This window comes from Cotesia glomerata, linkage group LG10 (genome assembly GCF_020080835.1).
Source record: "Cotesia glomerata isolate CgM1 linkage group LG10, MPM_Cglom_v2.3, whole genome shotgun sequence".
Taxonomy (NCBI): domain Eukaryota; kingdom Metazoa; phylum Arthropoda; class Insecta; order Hymenoptera; family Braconidae; genus Cotesia; species Cotesia glomerata.
This window is the reverse complement of record NC_058167.1, coordinates 13,949,238-13,972,468: the sequence shown is the minus strand read 5'-3', so window position 1 is coordinate 13,972,468 and position 23,231 is coordinate 13,949,238. Positions and strand designations below refer to the sequence as shown.

The window sequence follows — 23,231 nt, the reverse complement described above, 5'->3', positions numbered from 1 at the left end:
TTTATCTTACGTCTTATAATTGAAAAGTTATAAGTATTAATATTAATCATTTAGAAATCATTTTATTTATACGTTTTACTGATAAGGCTTGTAAAAATAATTTGAACAAAAAAAATGATAATCTTGAATGATAATTAAAATTAAATTTATACAAATATTAATCCTTTGATTTTTCAATATTTTATTAGCTCACATTAACATTACAATTTAGAATTCATGTGTTAAGTAATAATCGTAATGGTTACATTATTTTTCATGATTTTTTTGTACATTCTTATATTAGTTTGTAAATAATTCTATGTACGCTGCTTATAAAATGATACAATAATTATTTTTAACAAAAAAAAAAAATATTGTCTTTATTAATATTACTCCTGAATTTATAAAATAATTAAATGCACCCTTGTCATATCGTTAGTATTTAAAATTTAAAGAACATGATAGTAGAAAGTAGACATTCAAAAACTTACATAAAAATTTTTAAAACTATTTAATTTTTTTACAAACAAATATTGTATGTCTACTATTTTGAGTATCATGTAAAAAATATGGATTAAAAAAAAAGTATTAATAAGGACGTGAATTTCTGTGGTACATTAGGTGTCTGCCAGCTTGCTTGTCAATCCTATCACCACGTTCGCGGTCCTTCATACCGCGGAAATCTTTGTGTCTATAATTCCCGCGGGCGTTTCGCGGCTGTTTGCAATACCAAGGATCCACAATCGGCGGCTCCTTGCGCTCTACGTCTCTCAGCTGCTTGCTTTTTACGTACTCAGGATCATCATCGGTGTAGAGATGCTTAAACTCTTCTTCACACTCTGCTAAAAACAATTTTTGCTCCTCGGTCAGCTCTATTTTTTTATCATCATCTAAAAATAATTAATGATTAAAATTAAAATAAAATATAAAATTACATGATATTAAAGTTAGCTGTCACTTTTTTTATTTTATTTAACAAAAAATTTTGTTCCGAAAAATTATTTTTATAAGATTATTAAGTTAGCGGACAATTCAAAATTTTTAGAAACTTTTTATTGAAAAAGTTTCAATTGAACAATTAAAAAAAAAAATTCACTTATGAAAAACTATAAGTGTAATTTTTTAAAAATATTTTTGCAGTTGTAATTTAATTAATAAAAAAAAATCAAAAATTTTTAGACGTCTGCTAACTTAATTCTAAATGTCCATTTTTTTTTTTTTCATTTTTTTTATGCAGCAATTTATTTATTAGAAAAATTATTAAATTAATTTTAATAAAATTACCTTCAATACGTTTTTCTACTTCTTCAGACATTTCTTCTCAACTTTCACTGAATAAATTTAAATTAAATCAAAAAAATGGTGTAAATAATACAAAATATTTCCCAGCCGTTTTAATAATTGTTGTGTACACTCAACAAAATTTTTTTTTATTTACTCATAACCTACAGTACCCTAACATGTCAACCCAAAAAATAAAAATCTAGAAGGTAAGTAGGGGGCGCTGCTTACCATTAGTCAACAACAAAACTTTTTTGTCGTTTAAATTCCGACTTTTCAATGCGACTAAAACGACACCACCACCAGAAGTTTTTCATGTCCAATGAAATCGTTCATTTTGTATAATTTGCTGGTCGTTTCTGTTCGTTTCTCGTCGTGACTCTCCACTGCTCTCCACTCTGGCTGATATCAATCGTAAGCACGTATTATACTAGCATAACGTATCATAGTGCATAAAATAATACAACAATTGCGTGGATTTGTGCTTCCCCGAACAGACACCAAAGGAATCTCATCATCTTTTTGCGTAGCATAAAAAACAAAAATAAAGTGCCATTATAATAATAAGTGTCTTAACTCTAATTACAACCACAGTCGTTTGGTAATTAAAAATAAACCAGTACTTGATGATTTCTCTCTAAACCTGTTGTGCAATAATTATTTTATACAAAATGAAGTTCTCCGTTGTTTTATTTAGTGTCTGCTTGCTGGTCATTTCAGTATCAGGTAACAACACATCAGACATTTTTAATTACGTCTAAAAATATCCATTATTTTTCATCATTATTATTATTATCACTAACTATTTGTCCCAATTACAAACTAATTTATTTTATTAAGGTTTCAGGTTTTTTTTTTTTTTTTTTTTTTTCTTATCAACGCTAGTGTTTAAAGAGATCAATTATAATCTCACTATGGCAGACGACGACGTGACTTAGCATTATACTAATTAAATATTTTTAAAAATTATTTCTTTGGGATTTTATTATCGAAATTTTAAAAAATCAAACTGGTTAATAGTGAACCGGTTTTTTGGTCGTGATAAACGATCGCTGCTCGGTTTTTTCTCAAGTTAAATTTCGTCCAATACTTATTATTATTATCATTATCATTATTATTACTTTTTTTATTATTAGTCTAAACATAGAGGATATAATAAATAGAAGAGCGCAAAAGAATACGAAGAAAGAATAAGATATCTTTCAATACATTTGTATGTTGACTTATGTCGTCATATTTCTGTATTATCAATGAAATATTATTCTCAAATATCTCTAATAAACTACTGCTCCGCTTCGAAAGCTGAATATAAACCATTACATATACTTATTAGCTTTAAAACTTTGTATAATTATTCAACAGGCTGTTTATATTCAATTAAATTATCTTACTATTATCTTTTTGTAATCAGTGATTGGACTCTCGGGTATTTTAAAATCTAAAGTTACAAGAAAAAATATCTCCGGCCTTGTACCGGGCTCAACTAAAAAATATTTGGACTTGTTGATATATTATTAATCAAATATTGAGCTAGACTGAAACGATAGTCTATTCGATTGATAAATGTTTGTGTATATATAAATGTAGATATTTATATATTTTTTTATATGTAACTTCAGCACGTACTTAAGATAAGTTATCGCTTTTCTGCTGTTCATAGTTTAGTTACAGAGAACGCAAATATTTAATATGCAATATTTTAATGCTACAAAACAAAGTATCTGAATAATATTTGTATTTATTATTTATTTATACTAAATCTTGATACTAAAATAAATTACCCTTTCGGTAGAGCTCTAAATGACGTGGAATTTAAGTGGAATTAAGAAGCCTTACGCAGCATAAAATAATATATAAATTATTTTTTATTAATTCACACATTACTTTGTTGCAAGATGTAAATCTAATTCGAACTTGGGACGTAACATTGATGCGTAAGCGTCGAGATAACGATGGAAAATTACTCAGAGATATATTATTATTCATTCTATGAACTGAAGAGATTTATTTTTGTACAATATTTGATTTATATGTTTAATTAACAATAATTAGCTACCTTGCAGTCGCTATGTGACTTGTGAACTAAAAAAATTAAAATTTTGCTTTATTAAATAATGACTTTTGTTAAATTGCACTGTAATTTCTTAAATATTGACTTTTTTGAAGATATGAGCTCATCCCGATGTTATACTCATCAAGAGCTTTCATTTGAGTACCCATATGCATTTTTATATATTTTTCATATATACATATATATATATAATATATAAATATATATATATATATATATATATATATATATATATATACATATATATATATAATATATAAATATATGAAAAATGATGTGGGTACTCAAATGAAAGGTCTCGACGAGTGTAACATCGGGATGAGCTTATATCTTTAAAACTATCATTAGTTCACGAGATACAAGGTAGTTTCTTAATTATCTTAAATTGCACTGTACTTTCTTAACTAAGTATTGATGTTTTTAAAAATATAAGCTCATCCCGATGTTACACTCATCAAGAGCTTTCATTTGAGTACCCACATGCATTTTTATATATTTTTCATATATACATATATATAATATATATATAAATATATAAAATATATGAAAAAATGATGTGGGTACTCAAATGAAAGGTCTCGACGAGTGTAACATCGGGATGAGCTTATATCTTTATAATTGTCAATCGTTCACAAGATACAAAGTCATTTTTTAATTATATAGCTAGAGATAGAGGATTTTCAAATGCAGCCTAAATACTTATCATAATAAATTGACTATCGGTGAGAATGAAATGAAACCTTTAAAAGGCACAAATTAAAGTCAAGACCTTTGCAATGGCACTAAATTTCATTTAAAAAACCGATTTTATCAAATAACTATCCTGAAAACAAAATTTCTCTTATTCTCTTAATAATATAAATCAATAAATAATTTGTATAAAATTTCAGGCGATTCAGCAGAAAAAACTGGAGTGGTTGAAGGAGTAGTAATTGACAAACCAGATGTCCCTCCAGAACCGGAGAAAAATGAAACTACACCTGCCCCAACTCCTACCCCCGCGCCGCCAACTACTACACCTCCAACGACAACGAAACCTACAACGACGACTGAGAAAACTACAACGACACCGGCGACTACAACATCAACAGTAGCCCCAACACCTCCGCCGACTCCAACACCTACCCCAACACCGACTCCTGCTCCAACCCCAGCACCTACACCTGGACCAGCCCCAGCTCCTACAACTGGAACATGGGTAGTAAATGGTACGAACCACACAACATGTATCATGGTTAAAATGGCTGCGCAGTTGAACGTGACATACCTCAACAAAGATAACAAAGTACGTAGTTTAATTCTCCATGTGATCTAAACATTATTTATTTATTTTTTTTTTTTTTTTTCCAGACTATGCATCAACTCATAACTTTGCCGAATAATACTATGAGTAACGCGACTGGAGATTGTGGAGCTGCTGAACAGTATATTATGATCTCGTGGAACTCTTCAATGGCTTTGAATGATACTGTGGTGTTGCATTTCAATAAAAATGGAACTAAATACTCGTTGCATCATGTTGAGGCAAACTTGGCACCTCAGGATTTACCTAGCTATCAATTTAGTAAGTATTTTTTTATTTGATCGACATGAGACATTAAAATTTGAAATTTGGAAGTGTCAGGAAGTAAATTTAGAGAATTAAATACTAAAAAATTTATGTTGAATTTAACAATTTTAAAAATTTTTATAATAAATTATAATAAAAAAAATTAAACATATAGAAATTTTAAAAAATAAGGGCAAATTTTTAAAAATAATTTATTTAAATTAATTTATTTTTTTACTTAATTATTAATTTTTTTTTATTATTTATATTAATTTATTTTTTTTATAATAATTGATGTGTTATAAAAATTCAAAGAATTTTTAGATGTCTTCTTATTTTAATACCATAAAAATTTTTGTCAACTATAAGACGTATAAGTATATTTTGTTATCTATATTAATGAATAATTTTTATTACAGAGGACACTTTGATGATGATACACAACACTAGTGAGTACCCCGTCGCCGTAAGCAATTCGTACAGATGTACTAAAGCCGTAAAATTAAACCTCAATTCAAACGTACCAAACACAACAGCCGTGTTCGAAGTGTCTGATCTCCAATTCCAGGCATTCAGAAGCGACAACACAACAGCATTTGGCTTTGGTAATTATTATTATTTTTTTATTCTATTTGGCTAATTAAATTTATTACACAATTGAAATTTAAATATGTACTTATACGGTTTCTGAAATCAATTACAGCTGAAGACTGCGCTTTCGAAACCCAAGACGTCGTACCGATAGCCGTAGGCTGTGCTTTGATCGCTCTCGTAATAATCGTCCTGATCGCTTACCTCGTTGGACGCCGGCGTAGTCAGGCACGCGGATACCTTAGTATGTAAAGCGACAATTACGTATAAATTAAAAAAATCTAAAGTTATTTTTTATTTTCATTTTTTCATGAATCAAATTAATTTTTCTATCAGATTATAAATCTTGTTTATTATGAACTTTAATTATTATTGATACATTTATGATTTAATTGTAATCATTATTTTTGTTTAATTGTGATTATTTTTTTTATTTAAGTGAATTTATTGATACGTTGTAAAGGTAAATTTTCTCATATTTACCATTGTATCCACAATCATGTTTACTTTTTTTATTTTTGAATTCTTACATTTATAATTAATTAATATAAATATAATTAATATAACTATTAATTATAATAAATATACACGTGTAAATTGGATACAAAAATAGTATTAAAAATTGATTATTGTTACCTAATAAATTCAATTATTGAAATAATATTTTTGTTTGATTTTATTTTTGACTTTTTTTTATTTTATTTTATTTGTAGTTCTATTATCATAGTGACAAGAAACTATTTTTATTTTTTAATCAGTCCTAAGCTAATTAAGCTGATTAAAAGCTTGAACAGTTATAAAATTACTATAAATATCTTTTAATCTTAAAATATATTTTTAATTCATTTAAAAAACAAAATAATTTTAAACTAATTTTATCAAAGCCATTTAAATTTATTTCAACATTCTCTGTAATTAATTGCAATGCCACTAGAGGAGCTAGTGATCTCTGTTTACAATTTCAATTCGGGTTAACTTTTAATATTTACACAAGTATTATGTCGAGTATTGGTTATTGGATGTACTAATTATTTGTACAACACAATTAAATGTTGTAATAAATATTAACAATGTCAGCACGAATAAAAAAAAATTCGCGAAAAAGAAACCTGGATGAGTCACCACATGTCAACAATTCAAAACGTCGAAAAGTAAACAAAGAAAATAAGTCACCAAATGAGTTGACAGTAAATAATAATACCACAGGAAACAAAACCAAGAGGTGTGAAATATGTAATCAACAATTAAACAAATTAAAATTACTCGGTCCGCTTCCTGAGAATGCTGTCGATGAGGTTGTCGCACTGGCTGACACCAAGTTGTCTCTTGAAACTGATATAGGTTTGTTAGAGGATTTTAGGCCTACTTATAGACTAATGAATTTTAGGTAAAATTGAAAATTAAATTATAATACTAAATAACACTTAAGTTAGCCTAAAATTGCACTTCTAGTTTTTCAAATTTTTTACAAATGAAATTTTTTTTTATTTTTTTGAAATAATTTTTCAATTAAGAAAAATTCTAAAAATTTTCAAATGTCAGCTAACTTAATTTTAATTAATACTAACATTAGCCGATATTTTTTAATTTTAAGATTTTTTTTTTTGATTTATTAAATCGGAACAAAAAATATTTTTTTAAAATTACACTTAAAGTTTTTCATGTTTTTTTACAAATCAATTTTTTTTGCAATATTTTTTTCAATAAAAAAAAATTTCGTATTTAGAAGATTTAAAAAAGTATAAGTACAATTTTTTAAAAATACTTTTTTATTTAATTAAAAAAAAAATCAAAAAATGTTTAAATGTCTGCTGATTTCAAGATCATAAAATAAATATGATTCCAAAAAAATAAACAATTCAATTTATTTATAGCGTTTATGACGTCAATGATCACTTATGTCGATTCGATACCGGATTGATAGAATCAAATGTATATCTATTCTGCTGTGGATTAATATTGCCGATCCACGACAAAGATTCAGAGAGCATTCCAGGTATTTGGACGCAAAAAATAGGACCCATAAATGAATGGTACACTTCTGGATACGACGGTGGTCCAAATCAGCCGATTTTAATCAGTACACCTTATGCTGAGTATTACTTAATGTCTCCAGCAGAGTCGTATAAATCTTTCATGGATCCAGTAATTGAAAAAATTTATTTGAGTAAAGTTGTCATCGAATTTCTTGCTTCGAGAGATGATGACCCGACGTACGAAGATCTTCTAGATCACCTACAAGTATTTTTTTTAATTTTTAATCAACTAATTATTTCAATAATTGAATTTCTAATAATTTAATTTATTTTCAGACTGTTGAGTTGCCTGACGGACTAGTTCTTGCTGAAGAATCATTGTTAAAAAACGCGCAATTTGTCTGTGATCAAGTGACATCATTCGACGTCAGCGCAACTGAAGAAGAGAGTGATTTTCCACTGCTCACTACCTCTTGCATGCGTTCAATCATCAAACTTACAGGTGCAACGGTAGGCAATGACATAAAACAACCCAAAAACAATGAAATATCTCCAGTGAAAAAAAAAGCAATGCCCAAAATGATTCTCACGAAGCTAGTCTACCAAATAGTCAATAAATTTTTCTCCAAAGAGACTGACAGTAAGGAACTTTTCACCACGAGACAATTGATGAATTGTGGAACGTGTACTGAATGCTTGAAACCTGGATGCGGTCGCTGCGCAGCTTGTAAGAAAAATAAAAGCTCGAAAAAGAAAAATTCTGTTTGTGTAAAGCGAAGATGCCCGAACAAAGCCATCGAAGCTGCTGACTCGGACACTGAGTCGCTAAGTGACAAGAATAAGTCTCTGAAGAAGATTGAAAGCATTCCCGAGATTCTGAAAAAGATGAAAATCTTTTCTAGAAAAGTTAAGTGGATAAGCTCCTCAATCAGCAGTAAAAATAATCGTTATTATTACAGTAAAGCTCAGGTTAACTCTGTGACAATAACTGTTAATGATTTTGTTAAAATAAAATCAAATAATCCAAGATTTGAGCTGATTGTTAAAATTGTCACGATGTGGGAGGAAAATAATGAACAGAAAGCTCACGTTAATTGTTTTTTTAACAGCAGAGACACTGTTTTAGGTAATATTGGCGATAGTCGAGAACTTTTTGCCAGCAACCAATGCGCAGATATTTTTTTAAAGTGTGTAGATAGTCTTGTTAAAGTAATAAAACGCAATGTTCCAGTGAAGTGGTCAGAGCTGGGAGATACCGAGCAAAGCGTTAAAGAAATAAAGAAAAATTCTAATGAGTATTATTACCAAATGCATTACACTCCAGAGACTGCGAGGTTTGAGTATCTGGATTTGGATCTCAGTGTAAAGTCTCAGGACTCGTGTCCTGTTTGTTTGAATAAAGCTCAAATTCAGGAAGCTGAGAAACCTCAGCTTGGTGAGCCGATTGTTTTGGATAGTCGAACATCTTACGGTGTGCTTTTGTATAAAAACGAGGAGTATCGAGCACGAACTGGTGTGTACATAAACCCGGGGGTCGTTAAATTTAAGTACAAATTTTCAGTACCTGTTCCTGAGAAACTGAAACAAGTCGACGAAGAGTTGTACCCTGAGTACTACAGAAAATACGCTACTGGAGATCATGTAAAAGGTTCTAACTACGATACGCCTGATCCTTTCGCAATAGGATGTATTAAAACTATTTTTACGACGTCTAAAGACAATCCTGGGTTGGAAGATATTTTTTTGGTTGTTAATAAGATGTATAGAAGCGAAAACACGCACAAGAGTTCGCTGATTCCTTCTGCGGATATTACTCTGCTGTTTTGGAGTAATGAAGAGATAGAAATTCCTCTTGCAGAAGTGATGGGCAAGTGTAAAATATTCCTAAAATCAGAAGATGATTTTAATTTCGCTAATCAATTTTATGTTTCCTCAACTTACAACGCTGAGGAAGAATCTTTCGAAGCTCTTTCGGAAGATATTAAGAGCTCGTTGGAAAATCTTTCTCTGGATAAGGAAAAAAAAGTAAAGCCTCTGAAGACTCTAGATATATTTTCCGGGTGTGGAGGATTGTCTCAAGGTCTGTCAGACGCTGGAGTTGCCGACGTGCGATGGGCGATAGAAAAAGACCAAGCAGCTGCTAGGGCTTTTGTAAAAAATCACTCTAATGTTAAAATGTACGAGGGAGATTGCAATGTTTTGCTAGATTCTATAATGCGAAAGGAAAAAGCGAGTTTTCCACAAAAAGGCGACATTGAATTACTGTGCGGAGGACCACCTTGCCAAGGTTTCAGCGGATTAAACCGCTTTAACGCTAGTCAGTATTCAAATTTAAAGAACGCGTTGCTCTTTACATTTTTGTCTTACTGCGACTATTACAGGCCCAAGTACATCGTGATGGAGAATGTAAAGAATTTCGTCTTTCACCACAAAGGTCTGATGTTGAAGCTAGCGATGTACTGCTTCCTGCAAATCGGCTATCAATGCACATTCGCGATTCTTCAAGCAGGTAATTTTGGAGTTCCTCAGTCGCGCAGGAGAATAATTCTTCTTGCAGCAGCGCCTGGGAAAAAATTACCCGCATATCCGGAGCCTCTACACGTCTTCAGCAAACGCGCTTGGCAGCTGGATGTTGTCATTGATGGAACGAAGTACTCTGGCAATTTTTCGTGGAAAGAGTCGGCTCCTTATCGCACTATCTGTGTTCGAGACGCTATTGAGGATCTTCCTAGTATCAGCAATGGAGAAAATCGCGAGCAAATAAAGCATCAAAAAGATACGACGTCTCATTTTCAGAAAAGAATGCGGAAAAATGAAGCTTTTATTACTGATCATGTTTGCAAAAAAATGTCCTTGCTTGTTGAAGCTCGGATTTCAAAGATTCCAAGCACTGCCGGTGCAGATTGGCGTGATTTGCCTAATATTGTTGTGGAACTGGCCGATGGAACTAGTACCAAAAAATTGGAGTATCGGTATGAAGATTCAACTGGAAAATTGAGGGGAGTTTGTGCTTGCGCTGCGGGAAAAACGTGTGATTTAAAAGATAGGCAGGAAAACACACTGATTCCCTGGTGCTTACCTCATACTGGGCACCGGCATAATGGATGGGCTGGTACTTATGGTCGCTTGGATTGGAATGGATTTTTTGGAACGACTATTACTAATCCTGAACCTTTGGGGAAACAGGTAGTTTATTTCATTAGTTAATAAAAAAAAAAATAACTCTAATAAATATTTTTACCTTCAAATAATATTTATGGAAGGGAAAAATTTTCCCAAATATTTAAATTGAAAAAAAATATATGTTTTTTTTTTAAGTACACGGAAAGAACAAGATGACACTGGAAGAGTGAAAAAAAATTCAGATAGTAGCTAGTATAATCCAGATTACAATGAGTATGATCCAGATATCACGCAGTATAATCTGGATTTTGCTAGGTACTATCTGAAATTTTTTCACAACAGATATCACTGAATATAATCTGGATAATACTAAAGTTAGCTGACGTTTTTAATTTTTTTTTAATAATTAAATTAAAAAAAAAAATATTTTAAAAAAATTGCACTTACAGTTTTTCAAGTTTTTTACAAATAAAATTTTTTTTTTTATTTTTTTATAATCATTTTTTCAATAAAAAAAAATTCTAAAAATTTTTAGAAGTCGGCTAACTTAATTTTCATATAATCTGGGATGATATCCAGTGTCATCTTGTTCTTTCCGTGTAATTAATAAATTCCTCGCAGCTTTTTGTGAATTTAAATAAAATTTAGTAGACTGTTATTTTGTTATCAAAGAGTAGATTTATATAGATAGATAGATGGGTTTTATTTGTATCACATTTATGTGTTTTACAAAACATTAACATTAACGTTATTATTTTTAAATATTATAAACATTTTTCCTTACAAACTAAAGATAGAATTCCACTTATTATTATTACATATTAGGTATTACGTATTAGTCTTTGATAACATATCAATTTTTAAAATGAGAGTAGATTTATGTAAAAAAAAATGTATAATTTTATTTATTAAATTACAGGGCAGAGTATTACATCCAGAAGAAAATCGCGTAGTAAGCGTCCGTGAATGTGCGAGATCACAAGGCTTTAAGGATAATTATATCTTCCATGGATCTGTTATTGATAAATACCGGCAAATTGGTAATGCAGTGCCTCCGTTACTTGCTCAAGCAATTGGTCTAGAGATAAAAAAAGTGTTATAAATTGTCAAATTATTTTTATTGTTATTAATTTAAGTAGGAAAAAATGAGTCTGTTATAAAGAAATCCGATATTTTGATAAATAAATTTTTTAAGTAATTTTTAAAGTAAAAATATGAGAAGTATTGATTAAAAAAAGTGAGTTAGTTAATTAAATTATTGAATTTCGGGCTGAAAAGGTAAATAGAGGGATTTAAATACTGATGCGCACGCCACACAACAGCTGAGATACGTGTTCACACGGTGACGTTGACTAAAATAATTTCTACATGTTCTAATTTTTTGTTATATATTTTATAGATAACATTAGCAATAAATTTAGGTATTAGTAGTTTTTTTAAATTAAAAATGTGGGCAGATACGGTGTTAATTGTATTTATAAGTGTTTGTACAGCTCTACTAGGAGAAGGTAAATAAAAAATTTATTTTTTTTAGGCTAATTTTATTTAATTTATTTTTAATTGTCATTGTAAATTAAACAATTATTTTTTTTGCAGGTCTAACGTGGCTCATGGTATACAGAACTGAAAAATATCAAAAGCTCAAAACTGAAGTTGAAAAACAGAGTAAAAAATGTAAGTTAATTGCTATAACCTCTACTTGTAATTACTAAATAATTAACTTTGAGTTATTAATTGTTTTATCTTATTGATCTGTCTTTGTGTAGTGGAAAAGCGTAAGGAAGCACATGGAGACTCACTAGACAAGCAGCAGAAGAAAAAAATAGAAAGAGAAGAAGAAAGGCTGAAGAATAATAACCGTGATCTGTCGTTAGTTAAAATGAAATCAATGTTTGCAATTGGTTTCGCTTTTACAGCATTGCTCAGTATGTTTAATAGTATATTTGATGGAAAAGTTGTTGCCAAATTACCATTTGTTCCAATCACTTGGATTCAAGGACTGTCACATAGAAATTTACCGGGTGATGATTTCACAGAATGCTCATTTATTTTTCTCTATATTTTATGTACCATGAGTATTAGACAGGTAATTAAAAAAAATTTATTGACAGTTATTTATTTTTAAAAATTTATAATTAATAATACAAATAGATCACAGGTAAGCTAAAAGACCCCATTAGTGGCACCTTTAACCCCTATTAGTGGCACTTTTTCTTTCAATGAAAAAATTTTTTACTTGGAATAAAAATTAAAAATTTTTTTGATCTAAAGGTCTTAAAGATTAGAAATAATATATTCATTATTGAAAATTAATGATTTCATTAATTGAATAAATACCAAAATCATTATTTATTTTTAAATTTAGAATAGATTATAATTAGATAGTTACTATAGCAAATACTAATATGATTAATAATAATGATACTAGTCAATATTGTTAATTTATAATTTATCATTCCAATTATATACTTTTCATAATTTCTGTATGTATATATAAATATAATGTACCCTTAATTATATCTGTATTTTTTATGTTTGTTATTCGGCCATTAGGCCTTGGCATATTAAAGCAAATCTATCTATCTATCTATCAAAATCAAAGAAAGTGTCAGTAATAAGGTCCCCGCCAATAATGGGGTCTTTTACCCTAGTTGGAATTAATAAATGAAAAAGAAAACAATCATGTTATTGTTATTATTGCAATAATAACAATAGCATGATTGTTTTCTTTTTCATTTATTAATTCCAACTATCTGTGATCTATTTGTATTATTTTATGATTTTGGATACGACAAAAAAATTGAGATTTATAATTAATAATAATTATTGCAGAATATCCAAAAATTACTTGGATTCGCACCGTCAAGAACAGCCAGCAAACAAAGTGGGAGTATATTCGGGCCACCACCTCAACAATTTAAATAAAATAAAAAGCATTAACTCTCTAAAAAAAAAATTGAAACAATCAGAACAAAATCCTTGTGAGATAATTCCCGCGAATAATTTTTTAAAGTCAAATAAATTTATGATAAATATTAACAACGTATTTTTATTAATACACCTAATTAAAATTAAATACAATTAAACAACTCTAGCTCTCATATGTTCTTGCGTGATAAACCGATCGAAAGCCAATCTAAACTGGTCGATGGTCTTGTAATTTGTGTTTCTCATGTACTCTGCAAGTCCACGACCGATTCCTGGTGCAAGTACAAAGCTTGACTCTCCAAAGCCTGTAGCGAACATAACGTTCGTGTAAAGAGGATGCTGACCAACTACTCCGTTCTCGTCGAAGTAATTGTAGTCATACAACCCAGTTTTGGTAGAAATTAGCTTGCTATTTTTAAACGCCGGCACTCGCTTCACAAGCGAAGGTAAAATTTCTCTGTGGAAGTATTCTTCATCAACAGGTAGATTCTTTTCATCCACGTTCACAGCTGAAGGGTCTACTTGCTCGTTAAAAGGAATTTTACTCGCCATGTAGAGATTTGACAAGTTTTCACGGCGGAAAAATACTCCCGATGGATCGTTTAGTACCGGACAATTGAGATTCGGTCCATCTGGGGCTTCAAAATAACACAGATGTCTTTGTCTGAAATGATAATTAATATTTTAATGAAAATTACGTTAGCCGATATCTAAATATAAATTTTTTTTCATTATAATTTAATTGTTATGAAAATGTAAAAAATTTTTAAATGTCTATTAAATTCAGTATCTTTAATTAATTATGCAAATACTTGTTAAAACAATGAATATACCTTGGAATTACAGGTAATGGAACAGAACGTACACCACAAGTACGTCCAATCTTCATAAGATTAGCGAGATGTCCGCTTTTAGCTCCAGCAGCAACTACACACACAGCAAATTGCATGACTTTTTTTTCTCCAGCTTCTGTTTTTACCTATTAATTCAAACAAACAAATCAAATTAATAAATAATTAACATTTAACTTAAATAATATAATTAAAATTCTTACTATAACATGATTTAGTTTGCTGTACAAATCAGCAGTGGAAGGTGAAATAGCAGAGAAATTTTGAATGTTACTAAAAATGAATGCTTTGGCTTCAGCCGTAACATATTCAACACCCATTGCCTTAGTTTTGCGTCTCAGAGCTTTAAGAAAAGCGTAAGGATTAAAAGATCCTTCTTGTTCGTCTCCCATAGACCCGAGAGCGATTCCTTCGGTGTTGAGCCAAGGGAACATTCGCTGTAACTGTGTTGGAGTATAAATAGATGTAGAAATACCGAAAGAATTTTGGAGCTTGACATTTTGAACAAGTCTCTCAGCATCTTCTTCTCTGGCTAGGATCAAGTTACCATGAGGTCTGAATTCTATGTCTAATGGCTCTTCTTTGTCGAACCCTAAGAACTTGTCAACGTCTCTAAGGAAGTGCGTCCCGTACATTGACAACTCGATGTTTTCTTCCAGCGCAAACTGCTGAGTTATGACACTGCTTGTCATAAGCATTGAAGATGTATAACTTTCCTAAAATGTTATTGAATTAAATAATTTTTTTTTTTTTTAATTAATAGAAAAATATTTAGCATAAAAAATTAAAAAATTGTCATACAAGTGGTTCATCTTCCATTACGACGACTTGAAAACCTTTTCCACCGTATTTTTGCATCCAGTATGCTGTACACATCCCCATGACACCACCACCAATAATAAGAACTTCTATGTGGGTCGGGAATCCTGTCGAGTCTACTTCCCATTCGTCCCATTCTGGAGGCTTTGGTTCTTTCCAGAATAATATTTTTCCTTTTATATCACGAAGTTGTCTACCCATTACTCGAGCTGTTCTTCCAAATGGATGCTCCATTTCAGGTTCTTTTGACCAGTGGTCATCACCTTCATTATCTTGTATCAATTTTTTTCTGTAGTCATCATCTTCTTGGTTGTCCTAAATTACATCAATACAATACAATAATTAGTGATAAAAAAAGTTTGCACTTGTAATTTTTTTTAATTTCTAGTTGTTGAATTTTTTTATTATTTCTTCATAGTAATTAAATTGTTTTAAAAACCTAAAAAATTGTAAGATATCTGCTGATTTCTTTCCTTAGTATTTTTTTAATAAATAAAAATTTGTAAACAAAAAAATCAAAAGTGCAATGGAATAAAAAAAATAATAAACAAATAGTAAGAAGATGATGTTTGTTAATAAATATAATTAGTATTAAAAAAATTACCTTGTTATAAACAATTGATGAACTAGAAAAAGATCTAGAAGTGCAAGTTCTAGGAAATATAAGAGAACTTCCACGAATAATATTTCGTAACATCGTGGAGTTTTATATAAATACACTTATAAACTTATAATCCAACTAAAAACACTTGCAGCATTATTTTATAATGCTTGTCAACAAATAATTATTTTTAAATAATAAATCTCTTGCCATATAACCTCTTTCCTCTAAAATGAAATAAGGAAAGCCGAGAACCACGTGGTACAGTGAAGTTGAGCGGGTAAATCTGAATTTATATATAATCTTGAAAACTATAAAAAAAATAAAAAATGTCATGATTCATCTACCTGAAAAGATTAATCCTCAATATTAAATCAAATAAATTTTTAAATTAAATTAAAATTAACAAACCTTAGAGACCTTTTTTCTCTAAAAACGTGTTTGAATTAGAGGACTGTTAAATAAAGATTTATTTGTGTAATGATGACTAGCGAGTCACGAGAAAATAAATCCACCTCAAATATCTATTTCCGGCGATCTGGAATCCCAGCTGATCCCCGCTCGAATGCCAGCGGCTCATTTTCGCGGTCTTGATGATTACCTATTTGTAGAAATATACATTGGACCAGTTTACTGCCGACTAGCATCCACTTCACTGCACGACCACATCTCATTTATAATATTAACGATCGACGACGCAGTCAGTTGTTGACTATTGACTATCAATCATTAATTCAAACTTGACAATTAAAAAATAAACAAAAAATCTGGCGTCACTTGGAAGTTCCATTTTAAACGATCAAAGAAACCAGCTAGATGACAGCTGGTCTAGATGTCCGATGTGTCAACAACGCATGCAGGAACCTCGTCTCCTAGATTGTCTGCATCCACTCTGCTTGAACTGCGTCAAGGCGTGTCGCTCTTTAGCTGAAGGTACTGTTCCAAATTACTATTATTACAACCTTTAACTTTTAAAAGAATTCTAGGAGTTTTTTTGTTGAAAATAAAAAATAACATTTAAGTCAGCTGTCATTTAACAATTTTTTTATTTTATTTGATAAAAAAATTTGTTCTAAGAAATTTTTTTTTAAAAAATTGCATTTTTAATTTTTTTAAATTTCTACATGTCAATTTTTTTATCTAATTTTTTTTGCACTAATTTATTTCTTTAAAAAATTCTAAAAATTATTAAATATCTGCTACTTTAATTTTAATAAATAAAAAATGACATTAAAGTTAACAGTAACACCATTTTAAAAATTTTGTTTTTAATAAAAAAATTTATTCCAAAAAATTACATTTCTAATTTTTTAAAATTTCTACATGTCAATTTTTTTTTCTCATATTTTTTTTTCAAAATTTATTTGTAACAAAAATTTTTAAAAATTATCAAATATCTGCTATTTTAATTTTCATAAATAAGAAGACTCACGCGATGACTCGCCCTGGAGACGTCCTGATGAGACTAAAGGCTGTCCAACCTGCGACCATCCATTTTCTTCACCAGAAAAACCACTACCACCGCCTCATTATCCTCTTCAGCATCGAATTCTCATAGATGCTATCATCACTCAACAGCTGCTGTGCTACTGCGATGGATGTCACGGTCAAGTCCAGGTAATTATTTTCAATCTCAATTAAAATTAAAATATATTTAATTTGATGAATTATTGATTAGTATACAAATTTTTTAGGCTTCACTCCATTGCTCAACTTGTTTGAGAAACTTCTGCGAAAATTGCGGCGCAGAGCATCAGAAAATACGAACGAGAACTGGAACACATGAGATAGTAGCTCTTTGGCAAGCTAAACGGTTCCGACGAACGACCGTGTGTCTAGATCATCCTCAACACTCGCTGAGATTTTACTGCATCGCTTGCCAACAGGTTTGAGTCATATGTTACACGTTCGTTTACCGTTTAATTATATCGCGCTATATATACTACTTACTTCATTTATATTTTGTATTTGCATTAACACCTTGTTAATGAAATGATTCGTGATAATCTGATAATTAATGGGCAATTGTTATTATTATTATTATTATCATTTATTGTAGGTAACTTGCTGCGAGTGCATGTGGAGAGAATCACACCGAGGACACGCGTGTGAGAATCATAAAACTGCGGGTAGGACTGCTGCAAGAATATTAGCTAATGCAGTTCAAGATGCTAGAATTTTATTGAATAGTCTTCTTGTGAATTATACACTGAAATCTTTTTCGGCGGTTAATTTGTATCGGAAACGATTTAGTTTTCGGTAAGTTGAATTTTTTTTATCTTTACACTATTTTTTTTTTTTTAATTAATAATTAATTAAATTATTTATTTTTAATAAATATTTTAATTAATTTATTTTAATAATTAATTTAATTGTTTATTTTTAAGAAATATTTTAATTATTTCTTTTTAATAACTATTTTAATTAGCTCTTTTTAATCATTTTTTAAATTATTTATTTTTAATAATTATTTTGTAAATTTAATTTTTATTTAAAGAAATCAAAGAATTAACTTGCAAGAAAATGAAAAACAATTTTTACATGCCCAAGAAGCGAAACAAAGAATTGAAGAATTTAGAAGACTCGAAACTTCACGACATCTTTTAGATGCTATTTCTCTAGCTGAACAACTTCTTGCTGAAGGTTTGGGAGCAGAGATTCTTTGTCTATCGAAGGTAATCTTAAAGAGATTACAAAAGTTAGGGTTACCTGTACAACCAAGTTTTGGAATAAGTAAGGATTTTATTACATACTGAGACTTTAATAAACTAGTGGAGTATTTGAATAGGTAAACTATTTTTTTATTTTTTTAATAAATGTTTAGGTGATGTGTATAGAGGAAAAAACCACCCGGGAGTATTTCATTGCTGTACATTTTGTTCAAGCGGAGGAAAAAAGGAAACTATGTGTTTCTGTCAGGGAACTATGCCTGGTAAGTCTGACAGTTATGAAGTTCAGAAGTAAATAAATGTAATACTTTAAAAAAGGTATCAGGCGAATTTATTTTTGAAGGTGGATATCGAGGATGCGGACACGCTCATTTTGGACATCCTGGAGTTAAACATTGGTCTTGTTGCGGGTCTACAGATCGTAACAGTATTTGCACACAATGGAAAATTCGAAATCCCCCTTTTTTTTCTTTTTAATTAAAACTCAGACGATATGACGTAACTTATGAAAATCTTGTAGAACTTATATCATATATTTTTTTATCTTGTAAAATCTATTTTTCATACTTAATAAAAAATTAGAAACAAACAAAAAACAACTTCTGGATTAATGGAGCTTAAAAAAAATGAAAAATATAAATTTTTTATCTTCTAAATAAACGAATAAATAAATCCTTATTAATAAATAACAAATATTTATTGAATTAAACGTAAAAAAGTTACAGGTAAATTAAAACATAATCTCGAAAGATTAGTATACATTAATATCAGTGAATAACTTACGATCTATATTATTTTTATTTGAATTTGATATTAATTTTTTATAATAACGAAATTGAGAGATATCTGATAATTTTTAGAATTTTTTTAAGTAAATTATAGCAAGAAAAATTTACTTAAAAAAATTCTATCTTTCGAAGCTCTCAAGAATTATAAATGCAATTCTTTAAAAATAATTTTTTGGGCCCAGTTTATTTATCGAAAAAAAATAAATTGTCAAGTGCTTGCTAACTTCAGTCATGATTTTTTGTAAATTCATTTTTTCACAATATAATAATTCGAAAAAGCGATACACACGTTCTGTAACCCACAGAATTGAAGTTTTTTTTTTTTTTTAATTTTTTTAATAGAATGACAATAATATTAATACGAAAGTAAAATTTTTTTTTCTCAATAATCTTTCAATTCTTCCCATAAAAAAAATTATTTTTTATCTCTAAAAAAATTCAATAAGTAAAAATCATTATCTTGTTACCTAATAACAATAAAATTAACTATTTAACGTCATAAATAAAGAAAATTTTTAGAGCTCTACTCTAATTCTAACATATCTGCATAATTGCACATTTTTTTGAGCGTCTGAATGTGATTATCATTCGCAACACCAAATTTCTTCTTGATCAAGAAGTCCTTCAAAGAACTTTTCTGCAATTCTTTATTAGCAATGCTGATTTGCATTCGTACTTCCAATGGATCAACCCAGACCGTATTTCCGAAGTGTAAAACAACCTAAAAAATAACAAAAATAATAAATAAAAAAATAACAAAAATAAATAAAAAATTAACAAATAATATTTTATCAAAAATACTTACTGTTCCTCTCAATGAAGTACAAGGAGCTTCCAAATGTTCAGTAAACCAGCTCTTGCTAGCTTGATTAGCCCTGACATTCCACTCGACTTCTTTGTCATAAGGCGATACGTTAGCTAGGAACACTTCAACAATATGAGCTGGAGCTTCTGCTAGTTCCTGGGGTAATTCCCTCAACCTACTCACCTGCATAAAAAAAAAAAAAAAAAACCAATTAGTAAATTTTCACTTTTAATTAATTAAAAAAAATAAATAAATAAAAATTACTAACATTTTGGTTAGTATAAACCAATCCCGAGTCAATATTTCTCAAATCAACAATTTGAGGTACATCATCAACCTTCTTAACAACATTAATAACTTGTGCTCTACAATATTCATCAAGCCTCTCATCATACCCGTAAATCCCTCCAATTTCAACAATACGACACTTGCGTCTGTTGCGAGTCGCTGCAAAGTACTGATAGACCTTCGACTCAATTTCAATATGCGCGGCCGGTGAAATCAGGTGTCTCGTCCCCTCGCTGTCAATATACTCTTGGATCTTCGCGGAGAAATGAGTCGCATCATGAAGATAAGTAATATTAATTTTTATTTTATCCCCAATCTTCACTGGCGTGATCGGAGTGTCAGCTTCAGCAACAAAACAATGCCTGTACAAGCAAGCGTTTCCCTTTTCACAGCTTCCAAACGCTTTTATCCCATCGCAAATCGGGTGTGCTTTTTTCTGGCGCTCTAAATTAACATAAACTCGCTCGAAGGCGTTCTTCTGCTCAGCAGACAATTTGTACCCCGAGCGCTCGACTAAATTAAGAATACCTCTAAGCTGAATGTCATTACTTTCGTCAATAAAAATAGTGACCTCAGTGCTGGTGGACTTTTTCTGCAATTTAGTCATCAAAGTTGAAAACCGGAACAGGAAAATTGACTTAGTAGGTACCGCGATCGAGTAATGAATCAGCCAGTCTACATTAGTTATCTCCAGAGTTGGCAAAGGTTTGTCAGTACAAATTAAAACTCCATAGTTTCCAGATATTTCTCTGTCCCAACACTGCTTGACATCTCCAATTTCGGCTCTGACCATCTCCTCGGGAACATACAGCGTGCGGATGCCTTTACTCACCAGATAATCATTCAGCTCACGCGCTTCTTCGCCTTCTGCACAAACTATCATCGTCTTAACCAGCTTGTAGTGTTTGTCCAACAATTCCTCAGTTTTAACAAGCTTATTTTCTTTCAAGATAGACCTGGTTCTCAATTGAATCCCGCAAAAAATCGTAGCGTCTGCAAAAGAACCAATGCAATAAAATGGATTGTTGAAAAATTTTTGTGTGAACGTTCCTAAGACTCTGGACCATTGCCTAGCGACAGCGATAGTTTGCAAAGCCATCAACCGTGAAGTTTGAGACTTTTGCTTCTCAAAAGGTGTGTATTTTTTCAACAGCAGCATCAAAGAGTCCAAATGCTTGGTCAATAAATCGTCCAGGTGGTCAATTACCAAATGATTTATGCTGTTAAATTTAACAGGAGCACAATTGTCCTTATCATCGAGATAACGGAACAGAAAAGCTGGTGTCGCGATGAAAATATGACACCCATTGTAAATTTGAGCTGTTATAGATCGATATTCACACCCGTTAAAAGCTCCGATTATTTTTATGTCGCTGTACTCGGATAAAAGTAACCGAAAATGTTCTTTAGTGTACAAGACTTCTTTCGCAGATGGACAGAGAATTAAAGCCATAGGCTGGCCATCTTCTTGGTACTGTCGTGTTTTTATTATCATGTTAGCAATCGGCGCGACAAATCCAAAAGTTTTTCCGCTCCTTGCTGGAGCTACGGCCATCACATCCAGCCCCTTGCTGATCGCAGGCCACATGTAAGACTGGAGATTCCTCAATTTTCTCACGGATATTTTGTTCAGTGCTTGATGGACGTGCCGAGTGAATTTTGCACTGGCTATGTCATGTAAGCGAGTGCACTGCTCGTTACCACTTACTAATATTTCTTCAAATCCAACTCGTTGAGCCACCGAATTAATAGAAGCTGAAGTATTATTTGAATCACTCTTATTGTCTGAATCAAGTGTGGGGAAGCTAAAAGACTTGACTGAAGTAAACGAGTCGCTACTTTTGACCTCCAGCAGATCATTGTTCACAAAAATTGCTCGGTGGGCTTTTACTAAAGCTTTTCTCAGCATAATAATTTGATTTTCGATTATCAAATAGAGCTCGCCGTATTTTTTTCCAGAGTTTCCAGAGGCCAGGGCTTCGAAGTAACATTTTTTTGATGCGCAGATCAACTGCTTCGCTAAATCGATTGTTTCAGGGCACCAAGTTTTTTTGGCTAAAAGTTCTACAAAATCTTCGTTGCTGGATTTTATGATCGCGGGGATGATTCTGTACAAACTTACCATTTCTGTTAAATAGTGATTAGGAATTGCGTCTTTGGGAATTACGATAAGTGCTTGACGACACAAGTCAAATTTAACACCATAGTCGACTAAAAACGCCGCGTATTTAAGAGTGTCGTGATCGTAGCCGATTATTAGAGCTCGAGAATACCATGCCGGTAAATCAATTCCATCGGGAGTGTCTCTATTAATTATTACTAGCTAAGATTACAAAATGTTAATTTAGTAATTTTAATAAAACATTTTTGATTATTTTTGAAAATTTTTTACTTACCGATCCGAGAAGGATTGGATTATAATTAACATTTTCTTCGGTCGTTTTATACTTCTGAGCAATTACAATAAGCTTTTCATTGATAGCTTTCAATTTTTCCTCTACGTTGTTCACATCTCTGATAAGTATCTTACTTGGGTGGGTTAATTTTTCTACTGTCACCTCCACAGCGTGGGGAGGAATTTTATGATTTATAACAACTAAGAAATGTGATAAAAAAATATATGAATATAAATTTGGTAAAAGTAACAAAGGATTATGTTGGTTTTTTTTGTGTACATACCCATGATTAATTTACAGATGATAAAGGTTACACGAATTAACAATTAAACATAGACAAGTTAATAAATAAAACAACCACGGTTTAATTTAAATATTTGATACATTTAATTGATTAAGTTCTTCATTTTTTTTGTTGCGGAACTTAGTGACGCTTATACCAAATACCACGTGGGTAAACAACCAAACGACCCAAGCGCCAACTAAAAAACTGAAATTTGAAACCACGTTTTTTGA

At 30.7% G+C, this 23,231-nt stretch overlaps 7 protein-coding genes across 13 annotated transcripts; 4 read left to right on the top strand and 3 right to left on the bottom strand.

Annotated features, from left to right (window-relative positions):
• Positions 1 to 157: 157 nt before the first annotated feature.
• Positions 158 to 1,552, bottom strand: LOC123272440. The gene is made up of 2 exons (XM_044739211.1): positions 1,264 to 1,552; positions 158 to 869 (listed from the first exon to the last, which is right to left on the bottom strand). Exons 1-2 carry the CDS (start codon positions 1,292 to 1,294, stop codon positions 568 to 570), a joined length of 333 nt encoding a protein of 110 aa, XP_044595146.1. The 5' UTR covers positions 1,295 to 1,552; the 3' UTR covers positions 158 to 567.
• A 62-nt stretch (positions 1,553 to 1,614) lies between these two features.
• LOC123272436 (lysosome-associated membrane glycoprotein 1-like) lies at positions 1,615 to 6,132 on the top strand. 2 transcript variants are annotated; one of them, XM_044739205.1, is made up of 6 exons: positions 1,615 to 1,986; positions 4,222 to 4,434; positions 4,468 to 4,616; positions 4,682 to 4,895; positions 5,300 to 5,485; positions 5,584 to 6,132. In XM_044739205.1, exons 1-6 carry the CDS (start codon positions 1,932 to 1,934, stop codon positions 5,721 to 5,723), a joined length of 957 nt encoding a protein of 318 aa, XP_044595140.1. In that variant the 5' UTR covers positions 1,615 to 1,931; the 3' UTR covers positions 5,724 to 6,132. The 2 variants fall into 2 exon arrangements, with proteins under 2 accessions (XP_044595140.1, XP_044595139.1); XM_044739204.1 differs by having other exon boundaries at positions 1,616 to 1,986; positions 4,222 to 4,616.
• A 201-nt stretch (positions 6,133 to 6,333) lies between these two features.
• Positions 6,334 to 11,714, top strand: LOC123272427 (DNA (cytosine-5)-methyltransferase PliMCI-like). The gene is made up of 4 exons (XM_044739183.1): positions 6,334 to 6,858; positions 7,346 to 7,712; positions 7,784 to 10,633; positions 11,490 to 11,714. The coding sequence occupies exons 1-4, from the start codon at positions 6,542 to 6,544 to the stop codon at positions 11,670 to 11,672; spliced, it is 3,717 nt and encodes a 1,238-aa protein (XP_044595118.1). The 5' UTR covers positions 6,334 to 6,541; the 3' UTR covers positions 11,673 to 11,714.
• A 161-nt stretch (positions 11,715 to 11,875) lies between these two features.
• Positions 11,876 to 13,526, top strand: LOC123272438 (calcium load-activated calcium channel). The gene is made up of 4 exons (XM_044739207.1): positions 11,876 to 12,078; positions 12,167 to 12,244; positions 12,337 to 12,656; positions 13,403 to 13,526. Exons 1-4 carry the CDS (start codon positions 12,018 to 12,020, stop codon positions 13,493 to 13,495), a joined length of 552 nt encoding a protein of 183 aa, XP_044595142.1. The 5' UTR covers positions 11,876 to 12,017; the 3' UTR covers positions 13,496 to 13,526.
• A 66-nt stretch (positions 13,527 to 13,592) lies between these two features.
• Positions 13,593 to 16,038, bottom strand: LOC123272430 (FAD-dependent oxidoreductase domain-containing protein 1). The gene is made up of 5 exons (XM_044739188.1): positions 15,773 to 16,038; positions 15,151 to 15,483; positions 14,553 to 15,065; positions 14,332 to 14,477; positions 13,593 to 14,162 (listed from the first exon to the last, which is right to left on the bottom strand). Exons 1-5 carry the CDS (start codon positions 15,863 to 15,865, stop codon positions 13,652 to 13,654), a joined length of 1,596 nt encoding a protein of 531 aa, XP_044595123.1. The 5' UTR covers positions 15,866 to 16,038; the 3' UTR covers positions 13,593 to 13,651.
• A 172-nt stretch (positions 16,039 to 16,210) lies between these two features.
• Positions 16,211 to 19,030, top strand: LOC123272434 (tripartite motif-containing protein 45). Of its 6 annotated transcripts, none has more exons than XM_044739196.1 (7): positions 16,211 to 16,702; positions 17,208 to 17,386; positions 17,464 to 17,655; positions 17,829 to 18,028; positions 18,267 to 18,502; positions 18,558 to 18,701; positions 18,764 to 19,030. In XM_044739196.1, exons 1-7 carry the CDS (start codon positions 16,609 to 16,611, stop codon positions 18,913 to 18,915), a joined length of 1,197 nt encoding a protein of 398 aa, XP_044595131.1. In that variant the 5' UTR covers positions 16,211 to 16,608; the 3' UTR covers positions 18,916 to 19,030. The 6 variants fall into 6 exon arrangements, with proteins under 6 accessions (XP_044595131.1, XP_044595130.1, XP_044595132.1 ...); XM_044739195.1 differs by having other exon boundaries at positions 16,214 to 16,702; positions 17,196 to 17,386; positions 18,764 to 19,028; XM_044739197.1 differs by having other exon boundaries at positions 16,214 to 16,702; positions 17,193 to 17,386; positions 18,782 to 19,028.
• Positions 19,031 to 19,647: 617 nt separating this feature from the next.
• On the bottom strand, positions 19,648 to 23,215 carry LOC123272808 (putative ATP-dependent RNA helicase TDRD12). Its single transcript, XM_044739801.1, has 5 exons — positions 22,999 to 23,215; positions 22,716 to 22,915; positions 20,300 to 22,642; positions 20,032 to 20,214; positions 19,648 to 19,947 (listed from the first exon to the last, which is right to left on the bottom strand). The coding sequence occupies exons 1-5, from the start codon at positions 23,000 to 23,002 to the stop codon at positions 19,750 to 19,752; spliced, it is 2,928 nt and encodes a 975-aa protein (XP_044595736.1). The 5' UTR covers positions 23,003 to 23,215; the 3' UTR covers positions 19,648 to 19,749.
• Between the last annotated feature and the right edge of the window lie 16 nt (positions 23,216 to 23,231).

Coding starts and splice junctions, on each gene's coding strand:
- LOC123272440 (XM_044739211.1), bottom strand. CDS start 1,294: ATGTCTGAAGAAGTAGAAAAACGTATTGAAG. Junction 870..1,263: donor AGTAGAAAAACGTATTGAAG/GTAATTTTATTA, acceptor AATTATTTTTAG/ATGATGATAAAAAAATAGAG.
- LOC123272434 (XM_044739195.1), top strand. CDS start 16,609: ATGTGTCAACAACGCATGCAGGAACCTCGTCTCCTAGATTGTCTGCAT. Junction 17,656..17,828: donor ACTGCATCGCTTGCCAACAG/GTTTGAGTCATA, acceptor CATTTATTGTAG/GTAACTTGCTGCGAGTGCAT. Junction 18,702..18,763: donor CTGTCAGGGAACTATGCCTG/GTAAGTCTGACA, acceptor AAAAGGTATCAG/GCGAATTTATTTTTGAAGGT.
- LOC123272427 (XM_044739183.1), top strand. CDS start 6,542: ATGTCAGCACGAATAAAAAAAAATTCGCGAAAAAGAAACCTGGATGAG. Junction 6,859..7,345: donor TATAGACTAATGAATTTTAG/GTAAAATTGAAA, acceptor ATTTATTTATAG/CGTTTATGACGTCAATGATC. Junction 10,634..11,489: donor CTGAACCTTTGGGGAAACAG/GTAGTTTATTTC, acceptor ATTAAATTACAG/GGCAGAGTATTACATCCAGA.
- LOC123272430 (XM_044739188.1), bottom strand. CDS start 15,865: ATGTTACGAAATATTATTCGTGGAAGTTCTCTTATATTTCCTAGAACT. Junction 15,484..15,772: donor CATCAATTGTTTATAACAAG/GTAATTTTTTTA, acceptor GATGTAATTTAG/GACAACCAAGAAGATGATGA. Junction 15,066..15,150: donor TAATGGAAGATGAACCACTT/GTATGACAATTT, acceptor ATAACATTTTAG/GAAAGTTATACATCTTCAAT.
- LOC123272436 (XM_044739204.1), top strand. CDS start 1,932: ATGAAGTTCTCCGTTGTTTTATTTAGTGTCTGCTTGCTGGTCATTTCA. Junction 4,617..4,681: donor ACCTCAACAAAGATAACAAA/GTACGTAGTTTA, acceptor TTTTTTTTCCAG/ACTATGCATCAACTCATAAC. Junction 4,896..5,299: donor TTTACCTAGCTATCAATTTA/GTAAGTATTTTT, acceptor TTTTTATTACAG/AGGACACTTTGATGATGATA.
- LOC123272438 (XM_044739207.1), top strand. CDS start 12,018: ATGTGGGCAGATACGGTGTTAATTGTATTTATAAGTGTTTGTACAGCT. Junction 12,079..12,166: donor TACAGCTCTACTAGGAGAAG/GTAAATAAAAAA, acceptor TTTTTTTTGCAG/GTCTAACGTGGCTCATGGTA. Junction 12,657..13,402: donor GTACCATGAGTATTAGACAG/GTAATTAAAAAA, acceptor TAATTATTGCAG/AATATCCAAAAATTACTTGG.
- LOC123272808 (XM_044739801.1), bottom strand. Junction 22,643..22,715: donor ATCCAATCCTTCTCGGATCG/GTAAGTAAAAAA, acceptor TTGTAATCTTAG/CTAGTAATAATTAATAGAGA. Junction 20,215..20,299: donor TGGTTTATACTAACCAAAAT/GTTAGTAATTTT, acceptor TTTTTTATGCAG/GTGAGTAGGTTGAGGGAATT.